We start from the raw sequence: 22,710 nt of genomic DNA, 5'->3' as shown, positions 1-22,710 counted from the left end.
TCTTCCCGTTCACGGTATCGGATGTCGTCATTACTTCATAAATTTAAAGCTTATAAGCCTTTCAGAGGAAATCATAAATTCTTCCGATCAAGATGCAAATGGTACTGGAGGAAGGGTTATCTCGTCGTCTTTCCTTTTATATTGTTTCTTGTGATTTTTCATAGCTATCACGAGACCATGGAAGTTATGGCTCAATGGGAATATCACAATCCTCCAAATGATATAGATGCCGAAGATATATTAAAAGTACTAGCTCTGTCTCAAAAACGTATCGCCACGCTAAATCTTGGATATTCGAATCTACCGTTGTCAGGTTATCAGAAGCCGGGTGAGAAAAATACAATGTTTGATCCAAGACTTCCAGCAGCTTTATACATAGCCAAAATGTCTCAGCATATAGAAGAACAGCAATCTGATTTGCTTGATGTTGATTTTAAACTTCAGTTTTCTTGGAAGGACTGGACAGATTTTGATAAACGTCTTTTGCCCAGTGAGGAGTACCTTCAATGGCATGAAGGTTATCCGATTCAGGATTGTGAACAGTTTGTTTCTGAAACTGGTTTCAGTGTGTCACCAAACTGTGTGGATTTGTCCCCATCAGAGATTAAACATCTGTTCAACCCAATGTATCCGAGATTCAAAATGACCAGACCGGCAGATCCCCGAATCGCTAGAGACGCAAGAGTCTTAATTGCCAGTACTTTCCTTTATCACTCGTTCGATGCTCCCGAACGTATTCTTTTTGTGGATTCGGGTAGAGATAGTGTCGTTTCTATTAGAACTACTGACTCCACCAATAGAATGTCTCTCCTTAAACAAATGTCTTACGAATATCTCAACATGGATAGTACAGTATCCGAAACTGCCGGGATATCTCTCTCAGAACAGGTTGGCAGACTATTTAGCGATTTAGAGAAATGCAAGCTGGTTAGTGAAGCGGATGAATTAGATGAATTTAGAATCATTAAAATATCCGACGAAAAGCTGAATCAGCCGATAGAATTACCTCGTGCGACTTTCGATTGGGAGAAAGATACCTCGAAGTTACAGGCATCCATAGATGAAAATCTTTCCCAGTTTGAAGAATCGTGCAAAAAGACACCCAATGCTCCAGAATGTGACCCTGATAAAGCTGTCGGTATAAAGATGACTCACCATATAAAAGATGCTCTAGTTAAGTACGGCAATAACAAATTCCCAAAGCACTTTCATGAGGCCGGATATACGCCTAAAGGAAATGATAATGGTGCACATTTCGACTGGAGATTTATTGGAAGCAGGGCACTTTCGGAGTATGAGTCGACCTCTGGCCTTCATAAACTTATGAGATCCTGGTTGCGTATGACAAGAATTCTCGGAGTTGATACATGGATTGCGCATGGTTCTTTACTCGGCTTTTATTTCAACGGTCTCATTCTTAACTGGGATTTTGACCACGATGTTCAAGTGACAGAGGAATCTTTGATTCTCTTGGGTAGAGACTTTAATCAGAGTCTTGTCGTTGACATCAGCCCCGGTAGCTCTGATCAGCCGCAACTTTCTGATATGGGTACTGGGGAGTTTTTCATAGATGTTGGTTCTAGTATATATCACCGTGAAAAGGGTAATGGTAACAATGCCATTGATGCTAGGTTCATAGATATTCATACCGGTATGTTCATCGATATTACCGCTTTGGCAATTACCAAGAGCAAACCTTCCTCAAAAAGTATGGGCAATAATTTAAGCAAAGAGTACGCCAAGTTCCTAATTCAGAACAAATTGACGACCAACGATTACGGTGATTTTTTATCAGATAGAAACAATCATCACTATTCGATGAACGAAATTTCACCTTTAATTCCAACTCTCTTTGAGGGTGAACAAGTCTTCATTCGTCAAGGAATAATGAATATACTTAGTAGAGAGTATATGAATTACAAGAAAAATACGGGCTTTCAGGGCCATACTTGGAGAACACGTTATAGAAGTTGGATTTCTGATGAAATCTGCAACCATCTCGATCACGAAGGAAACAGTTGTAGCACTAACCCAGAAGTGCTGTTGGATGACCGCTTTCAACGAAACTATATCAGTTTGCATATGAAGGAAAAACAAATCCTTGATCAAGCAGATCATGAGGAGATTCGAAGAGAGCCGGCAACAATAAAAGCATATCCAGAAGTTTTAAGACCTGATGCCGTTCTCATGAAGATAGCTAAAGAAAGATTGCACTGAAACTTTATTGCATATATATAATATATAATTGTAATCTAAGCAAAAGCCTTGTCAAAGTCTGTCAAGGCTACTCTGTATCTACATTTGTTGTAGCGACATCTTTCAAGGCCCTCTTTGACACCATCGGAGCTAATTGGAATTTTCTCAACCCACGCTCTCACACCCTTTTCGACAGCCAATTTGAACATGCGTATCATCTCTACGTGAGAACCCAAATGAGAAGCGCCCATGAAGCATGCATTGGCCATGAAAGATCTAGGAGAAACTGTGAAAGGAGTTTCCGGCAATCCAACGTTGACCCATTTTCCACCAATCTTCAAAGACCGCAAGTAGGTGTTGAGATCAAAGCCTTCAGCGGAGTTTGCAGTACAGACGACTAAATCTAAATCGAATTCGACTTTCTTGACCCAATCTGGATCCTCAGCCGTAGCAATGAACTGATCGGCACCAAGCTTGATAGCGTCAGCTTTCTTTCTGCTGGTTCTAGAGAAGACAAAAGTCTCACAACCCAATGCATGGGCCCATTGAATACCCATCATTCCCAAACCACCGAGGCCCACAATACCGACCCGTGGTTTGCTCTGACCCTCCGGTAATTCCTTAGGAATGTTTCTCACTAGGGGAGAAAAAGTTGTTATGCCAGCGCAAAGCATTGGGGCTGCCTCCTCGTTGGACAACTCCTCTGGGATATGGAAGACGAAGTAATCGTTGATCCGAGCATAGTTAGAATATCCGCCTTGAGAATGTGTTTCGGTTCCATCCTGGTTCTGATAGACTCCACCAAAGGTGTGGACTAAGTGGGGACAGTAAATCTCATTATTAGACTTACAAATCTTGCACTTCAAACATGCTTGAGCTTGAGCACCAACACCAACCCGATCGCCGAGCTTGAAATCTGTCACCTTAGGTCCGAGACGAACCACTTTTCCAATAATTTCATGGCCAGGCACCAATGGATAATAGGCATTGGTCTTATTCCATCCGTTTGTAGCCGAATGAACATCCGAGCCACAGATGGAACATGTCTGGATCTTGATATCAACGTCATGATCCTCAAATGGTTTAGGAGTGAACTCGTACTTCTTAACAGTAGACCAAGTCTCTGGAGAGGGGTTAAAAACAGCAAAGCCTTCAAATGTATCTGGGTAAGTCATGATGCGCAGATGAAGAGAGTGAGTGAAATTTACAACACTTTGGATGCATATGCATTCTCAACTTCATAGCGGCTGTTTCGGCTCAAAGTTAGACATTATCCGAGCTTCCTTACGTAATCATTTAGATGCAAAAATTGAAATCATTCTTCACTCTATGTGACAGTATTCTAGTTGCATGCGCTGTTACCCATCCTAAAAAAATGAATGCCAGCGGCCACCTCTCTCAGCGACTACACCTCACACCTAGATATTTAAGATCTGCATTTTGATACACTTAGTCTCACTAGATTGATAGAGAATCCCCACTCACTGCACTGATTACCCACTGCGCTGGGTGCTCGCTGACTTCAAACGCATTGTTAATTCTTCACTATCAAACTCTCACTCTCTAGTTCATTTTTCGTGTTTTTCTTAAGAAGTTCGTATCTTCAAGTTCTCCAATTGACTTGGAAAATTAATGTGTACTATAATACATTCTTCTATTTCCCCACCAAAGATCTCCAGAAACTTTTTTTTTTCACCCTAAATATTCTCGATGCGATGCTCTGCTCTATGAAAAAGAGAGGTGTCGGGCATAATGGACACAAGAGAAAACAGTAGCTAGCAAATCTGTTGAATATCATTGTAGACAGCCAATGGCAAATGTAATTTCCTGGTTATCATGGAACTCCCCATCTTTTCTTTCCTGTTCTTACTTGTTTTTTGAGAAGTCGGAAATCCTTTCTTTTGAAGTATGAAAAATCCTCGATCAATACGTCTGAACTACCGGGGATTCTTGAATTTTTCACCTATTTCCCTCGCTAAAAAATTTTCCCAGAATCAACCTTACCTTAAGCCCGGCAGGTAATTTTTTTCTGCAGGCGGAGTGGTGGAAAAAAATTGCCGATACCTCGATTTGGGTGTCAAGACTTCTTTCTGCTTAGACTACACTTCTAGCCTTCCTTTGATTCTCCTCATTAGTAGACAAGATAGCCCAGATAAACTAGTCTTTTTCAACTCGAAATCTTACGCAGTTGTAATCACCCGTTTGGCTTCTTTTTGGTTCCATCGCTCTTCCAACAAAAGACTCTTTAAACTACATTCAAACAAAAGTAAGAGCAAGTGCCCTTCACCAAAGCAACAAGAAGCATAAGCATAAGAATTTGCTTAAGCCGAAGTCAATCACAAAGCGGAAACCGAAAATTGAAAGCTGAAAGTTTAATTTCTAATTATGTCCACGGTACTATCGTACGCACATGCTGCAGGTGCTGCAAATTCATCGTATGATTTGAAGGAAAATCAGGAATCTTCTAAGGAAGAGTCCGCTTTTCTTCCATCAGAAAATACCTCTGATAGTGTATCTGTTCCTACGACTTCCGAACTCTTGACTCCCTCGATTTCTTCGAAATCATCAAAATCTGAGCATGTCTCCGAGGAAGCCTCTGCGGAGCCGGAATTAACATCTAAACCGACTACCAAGGATGATACCGAGAATTTTGTTTTGACACCTGTTGCTGCTGATAATGATGATGATGACAAAAAAAAGAAGGTGGTAGAGAACTTGAAATTTGAGCCCAAACAGGAGTCTGACGACTCTGAAGGGCCAATTTTGTCTGAGAAAATTCCCGAAACTAAGGAAACTAAGGAAACTAAGGAAACAGAGGAAATAAAGGAAACTAAGGAAACTAAAAAGTTTGATGAAGCCGAGGATATTAACGAGTCCAAGGAAACTAAAGTAACTAAGGAAACTAAGGAAACCACGGAGTCCAGGGAAACCACGGAGTCCAAAGAAACTAAGGAGTCTAAGGAAACTAAGGAAACTAAGGAGTCCAAGGAACATTTCAAAAGAGCAAAGCTTGCTCCTGCTCCTCCACCTTCGACAAATGCTTGGGGAACTACTCCTAAAGCTAATCCTACTAGCAAAAGCCCAATCATTGAGACCATTCTTTCGGAAAACAACACAAACTTGAGCTCTTCTCGTTTCAAGGCTCCTGCAGGGAAGGAGAAGTGGGTTCCTTTTAAAGCATCTGTCGTTATTGCCTCTGCTAAGAGCGGTGCTAGTAATAGCAGCAGTGGATCCGGAAAGTCTGCTTCTGGAAAGAAGAAAAACAAGAAGAAGTCGAGGGACCAAGATAAGCGTGGATCCAAGAGGCAATCACAGCCGCAACAACAACAGCAGCAAAAATCTGCTGCTCCCAAGCAACATAATAAGACCCAGATCAATGAGAAGGCTATTGCTGGTGCCGCAGCAGTCGAAGCCACCGTAAAGGCCGCTACCGAGACTGTTGAGAAGATTTTTGATTCTGGGCTAGAGGCTTCTCCTGAGTCCGCTACTACTTCTGCTGCTGATGCAGATCCTAGTATCCATAGTTTCTCTGAAGGTACTCCCGATGAGTCGGTCGTGGAACAGGGCAAAAAGCATGGCAACTTATACAATCAGGAAAGTCCCAACAACTATGGATCTCATGAACATTACCAAGGCAAGCAGTACAGTGGGGCAGGTAATAAGGGGTTCTCCAACAACAATAGACCTTATAACAAGCGTTCTGGAAACAATGGTAATGGCTCTGCATCTCAAAATGGTAATACTTACCAGCAAAGGTCATACAGATCTCACAATAGTCAGAACACTGACCAAAGATATGGTAACGGTGCCGTACCTTACTTGCCATATAACAGGCAATATTTTGTGCCGATGATGTACGTGAATGGTAATGGAAGTGCAGCGCCTGTCAATGGTAGTGTTACAGCCCCTGTTGCATCTACCACTAATGTTCCTTCGGATTCTTCTAACTCCACCGCTACAACCGATTCAGGCAGCGTAACTGATGCTGCCACTGCTTCTAATATGAGCGTGGGCAGTAATGGAAGGCATCATAATAACCGTCATGGACGCAGAAATAATTTTGTGTCGCCTTATATGATGCAGTCGTTGTATCCTCCTATGGGATATATGCCTTATGGTCAATCATATGGTCCAATAGTTTCTGCTCAGTCACCTGTTCCATATGCTGCAGAAGATGGAAAATCTTCTAAGGAAGCACAGCTGGAAAGTCTTGCCCGTCAAATCGACTACTACTTCTCTCCTCAAAATTTGATCAAGGATATATTTTTGAGGAAGAATATGAACGATGAAGGTTTCTTGCCTTTGAGTGTGGTCGCTGGCTTTTACAGGGTGTCTGCTATGTCGTATAATAATGTTGACGCTGTGATTGAATGTCTTGATAGATGTCAAAACCTTGAATACGGTGTGATAAAGAATGACAAGGATGAAAAAACTTATAAATTGAGGCCTATTGAGAACCCATATCAGTGGGTTCTGTCTGAAGATCAGAGAACTGTTGCGGGACGGGACAATGTCACACCAAAAACACAGTTGAAAAGTGAATCTTCAAGGGCCACCGAAACCGTGGGAGAAGATGCAGAGCTTACATCCGAAGAAAAGAGATAATACATCTTAATGCAACTGACTTGTCGTGGTACTTTTGCCTCATTTCATTTCTCTCCTCAATCCCTTTTTTCCTCGACTTTAGGGACTCATAAATATAGAGCATCACCAAGATTGATAATACTGTCACAAGCTGTGTGAATGCCTGCCACATTCCCCCTTCTTTATTTCGTTTATTTTACGCTACCCTTTTTCTCTTTTTTTACCTCATCGTGTGATGCAGTTGTTATTGTGGAGGTGTTTTTTTTCTTTTATTTTTGATGTCGTTCCATTTCCCACTTTGATCGTTAAGGTTGTCCCCCTGAGTACGCTTATATCAATAACTTTTGCATTTCTAGGCTACTTTGTCTTGAGGCAGGAAAAATATATTTGGATACCAATGACAATATCTGTTCAAACTTACTGCCACTGGAGGTTCTGATTATCTCTTCTGGGGATGATGTCTTGCGTATGAGGTAATGTTGATCGCCGTCATCACCCTATACATTTTTTGTAACCGGATTTTATTTTTTTTTTACTGGTTCATTAGTCAGTATTTGGCTGAAGTGAACTGCTTTGCATTAACTTTGATAACCTTTTTCAGGTCTGTCTCATGTACAAATCACCATAAAGTTTAAAGGGTAAAAATGGAGACTAACAGTTGTGGGTTTGATATCCCTCATGTATGTGGTGTAAAGATGTCTTTAGATATCGATATAAGCCGAGTTCGATAACATAGCAAAGTTAGTTTGAAGACTTATGATCATTTTTATCTTTGTATCTAACAATAATTATCAAATGGCCGATCAATTTACATCAGTCAGTTGGGACAAGGAAGAAAGTAAGGCAAATGTGGGAGAAGTGGATATCAATGCTGAAGATTCTCCGAAAGTGGTCATTGATAGCAGCAGTGAGCCACCGCCCCTGGAGTCCCTAAAGGAGGAGAATGATCAGACAATTGAAGATAAGGAGGATCAAGATGGACCCGACAATGAATCCGGATTGATTACTTCAAAAATGGTTTTGGCTGCAAATGCAGAGAATAATGCTCCCGAAGGTGATAAAGCATTGGACGTTGAGGCCGATGTTAAGAATGTCAATGAGACTGGGAATAGTAGTGAAAGTAAGGCTGAACTCCAAAGTGATTATGCGCCGGACAATGTTTCCGGTAGTAGTCAAGCCGGAGCTTTCTCTTCTTTGGCTTCGTCCGCTCCCTCCTATCAAATTGAAACTATCGTTGGAGAACCTCTTACCGAGCATGACTCTTCAAATGCATTTGTGAGCTATCGAATAATAGTGAAAACCCAGGATCCTGCCTTCCCGCAAAAGGAGTTTCAGACTCGTAGAAGGTATTCCGATTTTTTCTTTCTTTATCAATGCTTGATGAACGATTATCCTACATTACTTATACCTCCTTTACCAAATAAGCAGAGACTTGAGTATATTAAAGGAGGTCGATTTTCGGATGAATTCACCACCAAGAGGTCAATTTCCCTATCAAATTTTCTTTACCGGGTATGCTATCATCCTATTCTTCAAAAGTCTGATGTTCTCCATATATTTCTAGCAGATACCGATCACTGGAATACGTATAAGTCTAACTTAAAGATACCTCCTGCCAGCGGCCTTGATACTACTAATAGTGCTTCGCAAAATCTTGAAACGGTCACTGAATTCATCATGAATTCCTTTAAGAAGCCTATTGTGGAGCCCCACGATAAGAAAGAATTCCAAGATATTCAAGATAAGGTATCGAGATTGCAAGAGAATCTCAGCAAAATCGACAGTATTTATGGCAAGGTGCTTCACAGACAACATAATATTGCGGATGATATTTCAAAATTTGGAGATGAGTTCAGCAAGCTAACATTGTTGCTCAGTAATGATCTTGACGGAAGCCACTCGGAACCAGAGGATCTTGACGGAAACACCAAAAGGCTAGTGAAGCAATTTAGTGATTTCTCCGGAAACTTGTCCGAAGTATCAGAAAATATTTATCACCTTGACCACAGAATCGAGTACAACTATTTGACAGCCTTGAAAGATCTTGAACATTATATACTGCAGTTGAAGAACCTACTGAAGTTGAAGGATGCTAAGGCACTGGATTTTGACATGCTTTCTAACTATTTGGATAAGGCCAAGCAGGAAAAAGAGCATTTGATGAATGGAGGATCCATTACAGTCACTACTGAAGGTACGCTGTCATTTTTAACTAGAAAATTGGAATCTGTGACTGGACTAGGAAGTCGACAGGCAGGAAACCTAACTAACGAGAGGATCGACAAACTTGATGAGAGAATCGATATGTTGGCGAAAGAAAAGGAGAAAGCAAAGAAAATATATTTTCAGTACGAAAGAGATATATTGACAGAGTATGAATACTTCAACAAGATCAAAAATCGTGAGATTGCCAGTTCTTTGGAGCAGTTAGGAAAGTACTACTTGAGTTTCTACTCAAAGGCGACTGAAGAACTCAAAAAATTGGATATCAACGTGGCATCTGAGGCATTTACATTTGATAACAAATTAACACAGGATGGAAAGCTCTTCTCGGGTAATCAAGTTCAAAAAAATGGTGAAATTATTGCCGATGATATTCAAAAAATCGATAACATGACTAACGGCAACTAAATTATGAGCACACTTTTTGCCTTTTATTCATAGTTTTGTCCGTGACTTTATTGATCAAACGTCCGTTATCATTGAAAGTCATTAAGTCGTTGTTATCATATATGAAACCGTATTGTTCACCAAACATTTCAGTAAATTCGGCCCTGCTAAGATGTTTACTGTAATTTAAGATAGGAAAGTTCTGTAACTCCAAGCGTCTATGTTTTTTATCGTTTGCAATTGGAGATTTGTCGTTATGCAAAATATAGAAATTCCGTAGAAGAATCACAGCTTCTCTGCTAAGGATTCCCGGATAAGAGACATAGGTTTTTCCTGTATGCACATGATACTGTTCGGCTAATTCACAAACATCGGTGTTGACTTGATAGACCGATCCGTTACCACCGAATCTTTCATTGGCACATCCAAAGAAAACACGTCTAATCTCCAGTTGTCTCAAGAGACTAGCACACATAATACATGGCTCCACAGTCACATAAAGGTCTGTCTCCTTGAATACCTCTCTGAAGTTATCTTTGAAAGTCTGTCTTATCTCGTCGTAGCCTATAAATTCGGAGTGTCGAGTACCGTTCAAAGTGAGATTAGTTTTGTTAAATCCTCTACCTATGATATGACCTTTATAGACATAGACACAACCTACAGGCACCTCTTTTGAACTCAGAGCAGATTGAGCTACCTTGAGCGCCTCCTTCATCCATCGGTAGTGAGATTGTGTCTCTTCCATTGAAGTCTCTTCAAAAACAGCGTTGAGCTGGCTGGCTGAGAACAAAAAAAATGCATTTCAGAATATCACAATCTCCATCTTCGCGATCAGTGAGTCTCGGTCAGCTTCTTTGATTATACAATAGATCATCATTTTCAGTATGCCCAGCAATTCGAAACAGATGAAAGCTGAAATCAGTTTATTGCAGACTGAGATCGATCAACTTAGTGAGCGATATGAACGACTACAGAAAGAATCGAACAAGGCCAACAAGGATGCTACTGCGCCTGAGCAGCTGCCCATAGAAGAGCATCCTGACCTCACGAACCACCAGTATTTTGAAGAATTGATCAATGGAATCATGATTAAAGGTATAACCGAGCAAGAGCGGTTAGATAAAGAAAAATTGGAAGGTCATTATAAAAGAAGGAAGTTGGCCCGGGAAAAAAACGTGAAGGATTATGAAGCTTTGAAAAGTCAGTTCCTTGACAAGGTGCAGCTTGAAAGTTGCTATAGATTGGGTGGTATTACCGCATTTCCTGTCAATGATCCTTCTGCTGATGATGAAGATAGATTTTTAGGCATACGTTTTGACACGTATGACGTATATTCTGGAAAATACACCACGCCTCATTATATAATCCTCAAGAAAAGGGTCAAGACGAACGACTGGTACGTGTTCAAGACCACGGTTCCAAATTTCATCCCAGTTAACGCATTATCCACTCAATTTTTAAACACGGAGATGTTCAAGTTTGTGTCTGAGATTCGGCGTCATCTTATTCTGCTACAAGTGAAGAAATCTGTGTTCGGTGTGTTGAGCTTGAAGCTTCAAACTCCATCGCGACTAGATAGCGATCTCAGTTTTACTAAAGTTAACATCAATGTACAAAACAAGTTCGAGATTGTTTTAATCTGCGGCGAAAAATCGATATCTAGTGTCATTGTGATAGGGGACAAGGACCAAAGTGGTGGATTACTTACTAAAGTTACACGACGAAAACTAGAGTTAGCCTTTAGAGGATGTAAGTACTCGGGCTTCGAAAAGCAGTTTTTCGAGATTCTGAAAAATTGTCAGATCTCTATATAAACTAACCAAGCGAGGTCGTTGCGTATACTATGATTAATTCAACACGTTCTATGTTTTTTTATCTGCTTTGACTGTATGTTCATCAGTAATGCGAGCGGATCTTTGTTTGTTGCTGCTCTTTCCATGCCTTTTGTTTTTGGGGCTAGTGGTACGTCTATTGTTATGGATGCTGGTTGTCCACATTGACCTCATAAACACTCCTTTTCTAAGTAGGAAAGGTGTTCTCAATCGGTATTTTGCGGGATATTCGTTCGAGATTTTTTTGTTGGTATTTTCCTGCATGAGTGCTTATATATATCGGTATAAATCAACCCGAATTCGTTACTCTGTGAGCCATGGGGCTAGTGGGTCGGTGATTCCGTCGTCCATTTTACCCGTTCATACCGAGAATTTGATTCTACCAAGGTCAAAGTCAAAAGTGCTTCTCATACAACTTCTAAAATTGGTGATTGTCTATACCTGGGTCACAGGACTCATTGTGTGGTTTTTTGGAGATCCGGTGTTTGATCGTATCTTAAAGCTTACGGGTGGTAGATGCTCCACTGGAGACCCAGCTTTAAGCTACCACAAATGTCTTTCCCAGGATGGAAACCACTGGGTTGGTGGTATTAAGATAAGTGGTCACTCTCTAATAACAAGTTGTTTCTCCATCACTTTACTTTTCGATTGGATCAGTTTGCTGAACTTACAGAAAATCAACCTACAGAATGAGATACGTTCATCCAATGACTGGTCCAAGAGTATATTTATTTGGTTGAAAGTCATCACGTATTCTATTGTGAGTATCTGGACATTCATATTTATGGTTACATCCATCTTCTACCATACCATAATTGAGAAGATATTTGGACTTGCATGTGGATTGGTTGTACCTTATATACTTGACTTCAGGTATCGGGCCTTCTTCAACATTTTAGATTGAGTACGCTTTATTATTAGAGATAATGTAAATTCAAAGTAACGAATAGTATAAATTAAAGTAGATATAAAGGAAAATAGGTGGACAAAATTATCATGAATCCTATGTTTCTTCCTCCCCTTCAACAGCGTCCAAGAAGTTCTCGTACAAAAGATAGCGGGTGAAGATCCAGAACTCGGTGAATTCCCACCAATCGTTCACCCAGTTCTTGATTATAAGCCAGTTGCGTATTCTGGCAGGGTCTGCACAGTGTGAAATAAGATGCCTCAACAGCTCATCGAAAAGCTTCATCATAGTTGCTCTGACTTTGCGTACTGAATAGTCTTTGAACGCCAACATACAATCCCGGTTAAAGTCAGACAGTCTGTGCACACTTCCTATCTCACTATACATGGCAAGGTGAGCCAGTTCCGGTACTAGAATTCTTAGTTCCACTGGATCCGGAAGGTGCGAAATAATTGTGGGAGTGTACTTCTGTGTTCTGAACAGTTGTGTCAGCTTCGAAATCATTACACGGCAGGTCTGCAGTAGTTCTCCATCCTCGGAATAAAGGTCAAGGTTATGAGCAAAGATTTTCTGTGCTTTTCCTAATATATCGAAATCCTCAAGGTCTTGGAGTAGTTCACCACAAGAGTTCGCTAAAATCACATCTAGATCTCCAGTAAACTTGTTGAGCTCGGAGAGACGAGAGACGGACCTTGCAAACAACTTCGCCAGATTCATCCGTTTCCGGTAATCAAGGCTCTCCAATTCAACGTGTCTTAGCTGCTTCATGTACTCACTAATATAGTTGTCAGCCACATTCCTGAATAATGACACAAACCTCTCGAGTGGTTGTCTATAAACCATATCTCTGAAGCATGCCACAAGGTTGTTGTAGATACGTAATTCATTGCTGTAATGAATGATTTGGGAATTCCCGAGCAAGTAACTCACAGCTCCAGCAATATCTTTCTCCACAAACAACCTTTTCACAAATGCAACATAAGTGGCCTGCGTCTCTTCATCCATCTTCATTAAATCTTCCTCTAATCTCACTTCGGCTCCCATGCCATTAGAACCCACCTCAGCCTGGGCTTTTAAGACATCACCAAAGCTCACGTTACTCAAGTGTGTAATCCTTTGTCTCATATTCAAGTTGTTGACAAGTAACTGATTAAATTTCAGGTTAGAATCTCCGTCATCCAACCTCTCTACTAACCTAAGGTATTTCTCTTTCAACTTGATACCAACGTAGTGATACTTCGACTGACCACGAATTCCCAACCTCTTGGTGCGGATCTTAGGGAAGGTTATTCGGATCAACTTGCCGATGGATGAGGGCCCAATTGGCTCCACTTTGAGGAACTCGCTAATAGTATGGTAGATCAAATAGAGGGAAGAGCGTAATACCTCGGTACCCCTCTCGTTTTTATCAGTTGGGTATGCAATTTCCATCAGACACCTAATTGAAAAGATGCTCTTAAAGTTCTCTTTCTCTTTCAAAGTGGACTTCGTGTTCATTTTATAGTACTTACCCAAATCTGCAAGCGAGATGTATCTTTCAGTCGTCTCCTTCACCTCTTGTAACAGCTTCTCCCTGAACTTTTTATACTTCTTAGAGTTGGTAATTGATTTCTGAGAGGGTTTTTCCTTAATCTTCATTTCAGTTCTCTTTCCACCCGTTCCTCCTAATTCTTGTCTAAGGTCGTGTCTGGTGCTGTTTGCAGGCGAAGAAGAACCTGTAGTAATAGTATCCTCTATAGACTGTGGCCATCTTATCTCGGATTCCGGAATTTCGGACTGAATTGACATAGAAATAGGCTGGGTCTGTGACAACTGAGGGATAGCAAGCCTCTGCTGAGGTTGAAGAGGTGGAAGTGGTTGCTCTGGTGGTTGCTCTGGTTGTTGCTGCAGTTGCTGTCGTGTTGATTGTTGATGATCTTGTGAGTGTATATGATTTCTGTTGACATTATCAATGGCTGTATGCTCGTTGTAAGGAGGCTCTGCTATCGGTTGAAAAGGAGAACCATCATGTTGGCTCGTACCCATGGATACATGTGACACTGCATTATCTTGGTATCCCTGCGATTGACGAGCATAATCTGGCCAATTTGCAAATGTTTCTGCAATTGTGCTATAGGAAGGGGTCGAGGCACCCATAGGTGAGTTTTCCATTTGAGAATAGTAGTATCCATTATTTGCTGAAGATTGCTGCGGCTGCTGCAAAGGAAAAAGTGATTGTCGCTGCACCTGCTGGGACATTTGTTGTTGAGAGTAATTAGAAGATGGTGCTGGTAATTGATGTTGCGGTTGTTGTTGTTGTCGCAGTTGTTGCAGTTGTTGCAGTTGTTGCAGTTGCTGCAGTTGTTGCAGCTGTTGTTGTTGCTGCAGTTGTTGTTGTAGTTGCTGTTGTTGTTGTTGCTCTTGATCTTGCATGTCAGAAGCTCCTTGAGAATTCTGACCAGGAAGAGAAGTACGTCTCTGAACAGGGACTTTCTGCAAGTCCATTTTGATATTAGGAGAATCTCCCCCGCTTGGTAAAGCCAGACCTTGAAAAGTTGTATCGAGCTCAATCTGTGGCCTGTACCGCAGCGTCTCGGAGTTCAAATCCTGAAACGCTCGTTGAATCGGTAATTCTCCCTGGACACCTATGGATCTTTTGTTCTGATCAAATTTCTGCGCGTCGAAGCTCTTAGGCATAGTTAATATTTCATCCATCTGTTCATTTAAATCTCAACGATGTGTTGTTTGGTACCTGCAGAGGATGGAATAAATCAAAGTAGAGAAAAGGTTATTGACGATGTTGGCTAAAGTCACTATTCAGATATCCGAGCAGACTAGCGTACTTTTATTATATCTCAATTACTGAACTGCGGGGTTGAAATCGTTATATTTTCAGCTTTCTGTCTAAGAAAGATAGGTCTAGAGCAAGACGTACATGACCGAAATGCAAGAAGAGTAGAGAAGAAAAAAAAGCAAGAAAAAAAAATTATGTGCACGGAACAAAGTCACGTTTCTTTTTGTGGATAGCTCAAGACTCTGTCCAGTCAAACTGTCGCTTATTTTGTAGATTGCTTCGGACCATATTTTCTTTACGATTCCTTCAAGCTTGGATGAGAAGTACCCTGAAATGTTTGAATCTCCTTGAACAAAGCAGCTGTGATACGCAATATGACATTACTGCCCAAAAATTCATGTTCATTGAATATCCTTGTAGGCTGGATATCTTGCGGAGGGAACCTCAAGTCTCATAGGAAGTTCATATCCTATTTAATTTACAAGCATATTATTTTTTGGGTGTTCCTGAACCTCACAGGTTATTGATTTTCTGAGCCCATCAGAAGTGCGCAATTTTCTCTCGATTCACAGTTAAGACAAAAGAAATTGTCATCTCGCAATAATTATGCCGGTGCTAATCATTGATGGTTCCACGCATATTGAAGTAATAAATAGTGGTGTTAATCTAATAATATCGCAATTGGGTTGCTCCTCGGCTAAAGTGAAAGAAATCTCTGTCTAATTATTTTTCTTCATCATCTAAAACTGGGAATTCTCCCTATATCTTCTGCTAATATCTTGTCTATGAGCTAATATTCTTATTCACAATTGTAAAATAATTTTACGAACTGTGGGAGTCTTCCAATACTCACTTAGCCTCCTTCCAAAACACTATTATGTGCCCTGATCCCCTCCCCCCCCCCATCGTTTTATTAATGCATTGCATCCCGCTGTCCCATATGTATCGTACTGGCGTAATTTTCCGAGTCGCACTTCTACTTCTAGGGTGTTCAAGTTCCAAGCATACGCTTTGTGAGGGCCCTCGTTTTTAGATCCACAGTCACCACCACATCTTCCGAAGTAAGAAAAAGAAATGAGAACAACAAATCCTGCAGTTACCTGTTTCTTTTTGGGGTTGATTGGATGATTTTCTTCAGACGCACTGTGTCACAAGCCTACCATGTTTTCAGTCGCATATTTCAATGTGCAGAAGAAGACGCGGAGAATCTACTCTACGTCATTGATAATTTATTTCAATCCCAGTTTGTATACCTTACGTTGAGATAATGTTCTATAAACTTCTATCACTTTTTAACTTACTCCCAAAAGTACTATTTTCACCAGCATTTCGATACTTCTGGTCATCTCCGCAGCCGTTAAATAAAAATGCAATGAGGAGATACATTGTTCTAACTGCCGTAATTTTTCTTCGCTGTGACTTGGAGCGGCTGAGAAGAATGTCAGGCATATCTTCTCTTTCTTCTTTGGCTCGCTTGGGATAAGATAACCTTGATGTTCTGGAGCTGAAAACCTACCTCCGCCAACGGGGCTAATTATAGCATCTGAGATTATGTCTAAAGTATTTTGGAGCTTTTCATTCCTCTGGGGTACAGCTTAAGATATGCTTCTGTATTTCAGATAACGCCATTAAACTACAAATGAAAAATATACAATAGATATACACGCGGCTAGTCTGTTCACTCACTCCGTGATCATCTTATCTTCTCTTTTTACCAATTTCTGCTTGATTTCAGCAAACTTCTCTTCGGCAAACTTTTGCATCTTCGTAGCATCGTCATAGACCATCGATTCTACTTGGTTGTAGGTCTTGGCATTTTTGAACATAGTCTCAAGAGCCAATTTGAAATCATCGAAGCTTTCGTACCGATTCTTCTTGAGCTTGTTTTTGATTTCTCTAATGGCCACAGGCTCGCGAATAATCTCGTAGTAATCCGGATAGATCTTCCGTGGTGGCAATGTCATGAACAGATCGGCCAATTTTCTTCCCCTTTCGTCTTTCATCTCCCTCAATTCCTTAAGTAGTTCGAGTCCCATACTAACAAATAGCTCTTGATCGGGTTCGGCAGATGCATCGTCAGACACTTGGTCGTATCCTTCAACGAGATGTTCTTCGGGTGGTCTCATTTTCCTCTTGGCAGTTGGCTCTTCTTCATCCTGATAGTCATCGCTTTCATTGACATCAAAGTCGGTAGTGCTCTCATTCTCTGATGGAGTTCCACTTCCCGTACTTCTGGCGCTCCGACGAGAACGACGTTTGTGTAGCGATTTTCTCTTACGAAGAGCAGCAGCCTCCACTGTATCGTTGTCATCATCCAGTGCTTGCAACCATTGTTCTTCTGTAAGGCCATCGTCATATATGACCCTTTTCCGGTTTCTCCTCCTATGAATTTCTTCATGATCCGGCTCCAACTGCATGTCCATATCCATTCTGAGTACCTCGGGAAGCTCTTCATCGGTCATTAACCGTGGCAATTTGTTTCCTCTCTCACTGTTATGTCTCTCCGTATCCATTTCCTCAAATAATATCTTCTCCTCGTCACTACGAGCCAAAATCTCATTCATCTCCTCATCGTCCATCTCATCTGTCTGACGCTCTTCGGCTTTTTGCTTTTCAGATTCAAGCATTCTCTTCAAAAACGCCTCCTGCTCCTCGGCACTCGACTTGTTATCGAATCGACCAGCTTGGATAACCTTTCCATCAATATCCAATTTCTGATGAGCCCTCTCTAATATCACCTCCTCCACGGAATCCTCAGTGATCAATCTGTAGATACGAACCTCATGTGTTTGTCCTATACGATGCGCTCTATCTTGAGCTTGCAAATCTTGGTGAGGGTTCCAATCAGTATCAAATATAACCACTGTATCAGCAGTCTGTAAGTTTAAACCCAATCCACCAGCACGCGTGGACAATAAAAAGCAAAAGTATTCGGAATGTGGGGCATTAAAGGCTTTAAGCATATCCTGACGATCATCAGCCTTAGTCGAACCATCAAGACGCAAGTACTTAACTCCTCGAAGTCTTAAGAAGTCTTCCATAATATCCATAACTTGTGTCATCTGAAAGAACAGCAATGTCCTATGGTGTGTGACCTGAAGTTTAGGAAGAATTCTATCTAGTAATTCAAACTTACCAGAAGACCTCCAGATAAGGTCCGTAGTGAGCCTACTAGGATTCACCAAATCCTCCACCTCCTCGAACACAAACGGATGGTTGCAAATCTTTCTGAGTTGCATTATCTTGTTGTTGAGGCCACGTAGCCCTGCTTTATTAGCGCCAACAGATCCCGATCCAATGAACAACGCATTGTGATCAAGTAATTGTTTATATATTCTGGTCTGAAGTGCAGAAAGTTTACACTTGATAATCTTCTCCACTTTGTCAGGCAAGTCCTTCTCAACATCCTTTTTAAGACGTCTCAAAAGAAAAGGTCTAAGAACTTTGTGCAAGCGTCTAATGATCAATAAACTTTCCTCTTCGGAAAGTTCAAGCTTCTCTTGGTTACCGGTATTAGCAAACGGTGTATTGAACCACTCATCAAACGACTTGACCGAGTTGAAAACTTTAGGAAGAATAAAGTTAAGCAAAGCCCATAGCTCGGGAAGACTGTTCTGGAGTGGAGTACCGGTTAGGATAAGTCTATTCCTCGTGTGGTAATATTGGGTAAGCGTCTGGAAAAGCTTCGAGTGAGTATTTTTCAAACGATGGCCTTCATCGATAATCATATGCGCCCATTTGAACTTTGCCAGCATTGGTCGATCTCTGATCACATACTCGTAGGTAGTCAAAAGGACCGTAAAGTCGCCAGACCTGACGCTGTATGACATAGCTTTACGCTGTTGCTGACTTCCCTTGTAAACAATTTTCTTCACAGTCGGTGCCCATCTGTCGAACTCCATGGTCCAGTTGGTAATGGTAGACAAAGGAACGATTAAAAGAAACTTGCCGGTCTCGTTCTTTTGTTCTAGAAGGTAAGTAATCAATGCAATGGATTGAATGGTCTTACCAAGGCCCATTTCATCGGCAAGAATACCGTTCAAATGGTTGTTGAAAAGAGACACCATCCATTCCAATCCCTTCACTTGATACTCTTTCAACGTACCACCGACCAACATATGAGGTTGCGCATTAACTTCTTCTTTAATGTGATGTGCCACCTCATAATAATCAACTTTACTATCCTTTTCCTCATCCGTGGGTTTGGACTCTGTGTCGATTGCAGTCTCCACATCACCTTTTTCGATCCTCTCCATAATCTTCGATTCCTGCTGCTGCATTTTAACTGCATCAGCTAACGAGTCCAAAAACGAGTTTGTTTGTTTCAACAAATGAGTGATACGTTGATCCTTGGTTTCATCCAATAATTTGATATATGCCTCTTCATCGTTAGCCTTTAAAGCCTGAAGTCTTTGTTTGGCTGTCCGCTCCATCCGTCTGCTCTCCTCTCTTTCCGATTGTAGGTGCAGGTGATGCACTGACTTACCAAGGGAAATGCGCAAACTCTTACGAGCCAACACCTCGTTTTGTGCCTCCGTGATCACCTCGATCAGTCCTTGGAGCCTGTTTTGTCTCAGCATCCGCATCTGCTCTGTGAGCTCCTTCTTCTGCTGTTCTTGAAGTTTTTCAGCCAAACGTGCTGTCTGAGCCACTCTCTGTTTGTTACGGATGCAATAGGTTCTTTTCCAAGTCTTGAAAACGGAATTCTTATTCAATGACTCGTCAACGATTATCCTATTTCTAGTAGAGCTAACAACTAGCCTATTTCTAAGCTGCTTCTGGAGCGGTAATAGTCTTAAGGCCTTGAGTTCTAAAATAGCTTGAATCTTCAAATTGTCAATGCCATCAATAACATCATCATTAGTGTGTTTTAGATCATTGGAAAGAGTAGTTCCGTCATAAACTCCCAAGTTGGAGGGAAGACTCTCTAGCTCTGTGACTCTCATCTGAATCTTTGTTCGTAATTGCTGCTCGGCAAAGTCAGTACCAACGGCGTCCAAAGCAGACTCCGCAGTCAGCCTCCGAGACTTAATGCCGAACAACGAGGCCTTTTTTTCATAGTCGTCTATCGGTAAACGTATTTGAGAACCATCCGACTTCTGCGGTTGTTGTGGCTGTTTGGAGTATTCCATAAGGGCCTCTTTCACCTTCTTCTCATCCAGCTGCAGCTGCAATCCGAGAGGTAGATCGAGGTCCCTAGACAACAGCTGAAATCCGGCAATCTGTTTCTTCAATAAGCCCAGATTAACATGTTCGTGGTTCTTTCTCCAGAGTTTGTTTTCCTCTGACAGATCCTTCTCGTACTGTTGCTGCTGTCTGTTGATTTTTCTGAGCACTTTCAATATGCCTAGTTTCTCTGGCTCGTGAGTACGACTAGCCTCTAGCTCCCTGTACCTTCTGAGTAATTGTTGTAAAGCATCAGAGGATTCTGGCATAGGGATCTCCAGTGGAATAACACCCTTGGGCTCGTCCGAAATTGGGGAAGCAGGAGCAGAGCTGGAATCTGCGGATCTTGCGATCGCAAAGGAGTCTGCAGATGTTACCGTACCATTGGCATCGGTACCGAGCGATTTCGCAAAGTCGGAAGACTGGTGTTCTATTAGCCCCGATTGCAATTCAATCATCACCCCTTAAATTAGTGAACACGGGTAAACGTTCAAAAATAAAAACACGTGGAAAAACTGGTAAATTAGTTGCAAATCTGCACGAAAATTGACGCGTTTGTTTCTGGACCTGTTGTAATAACTCCGTTGTCGCTATCTTGAACTAAGTTTTACTGTTTCCAAACACTGAATGCACAAGTGTTTCTTACCCCGATTGTAACCGTGAACTTTTAGGGAAGGAAAAAAAAAACTTAAAGTGCAAGATCCAAAAATTCGAAACTAAGGGAAATTAATCAAGGCGGCGAGGAAAGCAAAGAAAAATTTTTTTCCCATCGCGCCTCTTGTTTACACGGGATTCAAATTGGCAGCAACATATGTGTAGTTGTGAATTAAGGATTGGTCTTTGTATCTTAAGCATCAGCCATGACTCTTTCCCACATATATCTGAGTTGTAATGTTAATTGCGTTACTGTCTCTCCTAAAAACTTACACTCAAGGTATGGTTTTCTTCCTTTATTACTTTCTTTTCTCTCTTTCCTTTTTTGCGATTGTTTAATTTTACTATTCATGTTTATGTCCTCAAATGTTTATTAATCATCTATTGCTATTCGTTAGAACTCAGAATCAACGCAATTCCCCAATGAACATTGATTCAAAGCATCCAAAAATAGGTACTGGAAGGTTCCAGGACCTTTATGTTTAGCCAACTGGCCTGCAAGGCCTCCGGCTTCTTTATATAGCATACATGCTGCTAAGGTGGCCTGATATGGGTCTTCTCTATTTGCAGCCACAAACGAGCAGATAACCGAACCCAACGAACATCCGGTTCCTGTGATTTGTGACATCATCTCACTACCGCCTTCAAGGCATTCAAAACGTTGATTTTGAACATCACAATCGACCAAGTCTGTCTGTCCAGAGAAGATACCATCTGCAACGATATCTGTTTTACCGGTAACGACCACAACCGATCGAGTGGAAAGAGCAAACTGCTTGGCAATCTCTGAAAGCTTGGAAAAGCGGATATTACTAACACTATCACAGCCACCAGAAACGCCCAAGTCCATACCAGCAGCCGCTAAAATCTCATCTTGATTACCCTTAATAACCGTCAGATAACCCTCCATAAGAATCATCTTGGTAAAATTTCTACGGTAAACGGATGCAGGGCATCCCACAGGATCATAAACAATGGGTTTGTTATGCTCATTGTACGCACGAAGAGCCGAAATATACAATGGAACATCACATTGACTAATCTCACCGGAATTCAACACGAGACCGCCGGTAAATTTAGCAAGATCGTCAAACTCTTCGATACATTCACTCATAATAGGCGAGGCACCGATAGCCAAAGTAACATTGGCACTGAAATTCTTCACGACATTGTTTGTGATGTGATGAACAATTGGTCTCGAATTACGGACGTTCTGGGTGAGCTGCTTGTGAGTCAAATTGACTTTCCGAATCGTAGTACACCATTTCGGCACGGAGTTCCAACCCCGTGCTAGCTCCATGGTGGCTTTGGCAGCATCATCCTGCTTCATAATACAAGAAACAACAGCAACACCGTCAAGACGATTTTCAGGAATACCTGACTGGTATCGAACCTGCTGTATATTCGACTGGCTAATGCCTCCAATAAGACATGTCTTCATATTGGAACCTTTATTATATATTGCTCTGAGAATATCTTGCGCTCCTCTAGGTCCCTTGGGCATTTTAGTCGTAATCTTCGTCTGAGTATTAAAACAAAGACCAATTCCAACGTAATCTGCACCATCGTCGATTGCCTTTTCAGTTTCCTCAACAGTACTAACAGACACTCCGATGATCTTGTCATCTCCAAGCAATTTTCTCGCGGTACGGGCATCCATGTCGTCTTGACCAATGTGCAAATGAGCATCAACAGCCAACGCGATATCTAATCGATCGTTGATTATCAAAGGAATTCGAGCAGCATCAGTCAATTTCTTCACTGCCCGAGCTCTTTCAATGAAGTCCTTGGTTTCAATGCTTTTTTCACGAAGCTGAACACATGTTACACCGTTATCAATTGCCCGTTTCACCTGCTCAACGAAACTGACACCATCAGGCAACATGCCCGAGTCAGTGACAAGATACACAGAGAGATCAAAGTCGTTGCGATTCATGACTTCAAAGAAAAGACGTACGTACAGGTTCGATGACCGATCAAGATGATTG

General features: G+C 41.4%; 9 protein-coding genes across 9 annotated transcripts; 4 read left to right on the top strand and 5 right to left on the bottom strand.

Moving 5' to 3' along the window:
• Positions 1-177: 177 nt before the first annotated feature.
• On the top strand, positions 178-2,217 carry FOA43_000327 (uncharacterized protein; the record flags this gene model as incomplete). The annotated part of the gene is made up of 1 exon (XM_038920660.1): positions 178-2,217. The coding sequence occupies one exon, from the start codon at positions 178-180 to the stop codon at positions 2,215-2,217; it is 2,040 nt and encodes a 679-aa protein (XP_038776588.1).
• Positions 2,218-2,252: 35 nt separating this feature from the next.
• FOA43_000326 (uncharacterized protein) lies at positions 2,253-3,371 on the bottom strand (the record flags this gene model as incomplete). The annotated part of the gene is made up of 1 exon (XM_038920659.1): positions 2,253-3,371. The coding sequence occupies one exon, from the start codon at positions 3,369-3,371 to the stop codon at positions 2,253-2,255; it is 1,119 nt and encodes a 372-aa protein (XP_038776587.1).
• A 1,210-nt stretch (positions 3,372-4,581) lies between these two features.
• On the top strand, positions 4,582-6,801 carry FOA43_000325 (uncharacterized protein; the record flags this gene model as incomplete). The annotated part of the gene is made up of 1 exon (XM_038920658.1): positions 4,582-6,801. The coding sequence occupies one exon, from the start codon at positions 4,582-4,584 to the stop codon at positions 6,799-6,801; it is 2,220 nt and encodes a 739-aa protein (XP_038776586.1).
• A 774-nt stretch (positions 6,802-7,575) lies between these two features.
• Positions 7,576-9,411, top strand: FOA43_000324 (uncharacterized protein; the record flags this gene model as incomplete). Its single annotated transcript, XM_038920657.1, has 1 exon — positions 7,576-9,411. The coding sequence occupies one exon, from the start codon at positions 7,576-7,578 to the stop codon at positions 9,409-9,411; it is 1,836 nt and encodes a 611-aa protein (XP_038776585.1).
• Position 9,412: 1 nt separating this feature from the next.
• FOA43_000323 (uncharacterized protein) lies at positions 9,413-10,105 on the bottom strand (the record flags this gene model as incomplete). Its single annotated transcript, XM_038920656.1, has 1 exon — positions 9,413-10,105. The coding sequence occupies one exon, from the start codon at positions 10,103-10,105 to the stop codon at positions 9,413-9,415; it is 693 nt and encodes a 230-aa protein (XP_038776584.1).
• Positions 10,106-10,295: 190 nt separating this feature from the next.
• Positions 10,296-11,204, top strand: FOA43_000322 (uncharacterized protein; the record flags this gene model as incomplete). Its single annotated transcript, XM_038920655.1, has 1 exon — positions 10,296-11,204. One exon carries the CDS (start codon positions 10,296-10,298, stop codon positions 11,202-11,204), a length of 909 nt encoding a protein of 302 aa, XP_038776583.1.
• Positions 11,205-12,225: 1,021 nt separating this feature from the next.
• Positions 12,226-14,805, bottom strand: FOA43_000321 (uncharacterized protein; the record flags this gene model as incomplete). The annotated part of the gene is made up of 1 exon (XM_038920654.1): positions 12,226-14,805. The coding sequence occupies one exon, from the start codon at positions 14,803-14,805 to the stop codon at positions 12,226-12,228; it is 2,580 nt and encodes an 859-aa protein (XP_038776582.1).
• A 1,779-nt stretch (positions 14,806-16,584) lies between these two features.
• Positions 16,585-21,074, bottom strand: FOA43_000320 (uncharacterized protein; the record flags this gene model as incomplete). Its single annotated transcript, XM_038920653.1, has 2 exons — positions 16,585-20,531; positions 21,068-21,074. 2 exons carry the CDS (start codon positions 21,072-21,074, stop codon positions 16,585-16,587), a joined length of 3,954 nt encoding a protein of 1,317 aa, XP_038776581.1.
• A 42-nt stretch (positions 21,075-21,116) lies between these two features.
• On the bottom strand, positions 21,117-22,658 carry FOA43_000319 (uncharacterized protein; the record flags this gene model as incomplete). Its single annotated transcript, XM_038920652.1, has 1 exon — positions 21,117-22,658. One exon carries the CDS (start codon positions 22,656-22,658, stop codon positions 21,117-21,119), a length of 1,542 nt encoding a protein of 513 aa, XP_038776580.1.
• Positions 22,659-22,710: the final 52 nt, after the last annotated feature.

Source organism: Brettanomyces nanus, chromosome 1 (assembly GCF_011074865.1).
Source record: "Brettanomyces nanus chromosome 1, complete sequence".
Lineage (NCBI taxonomy): Eukaryota > Fungi > Ascomycota > Pichiomycetes > Pichiales > Pichiaceae > Brettanomyces > Brettanomyces nanus.
This window is presented reverse-complemented; position numbering and strand designations above follow the sequence as displayed.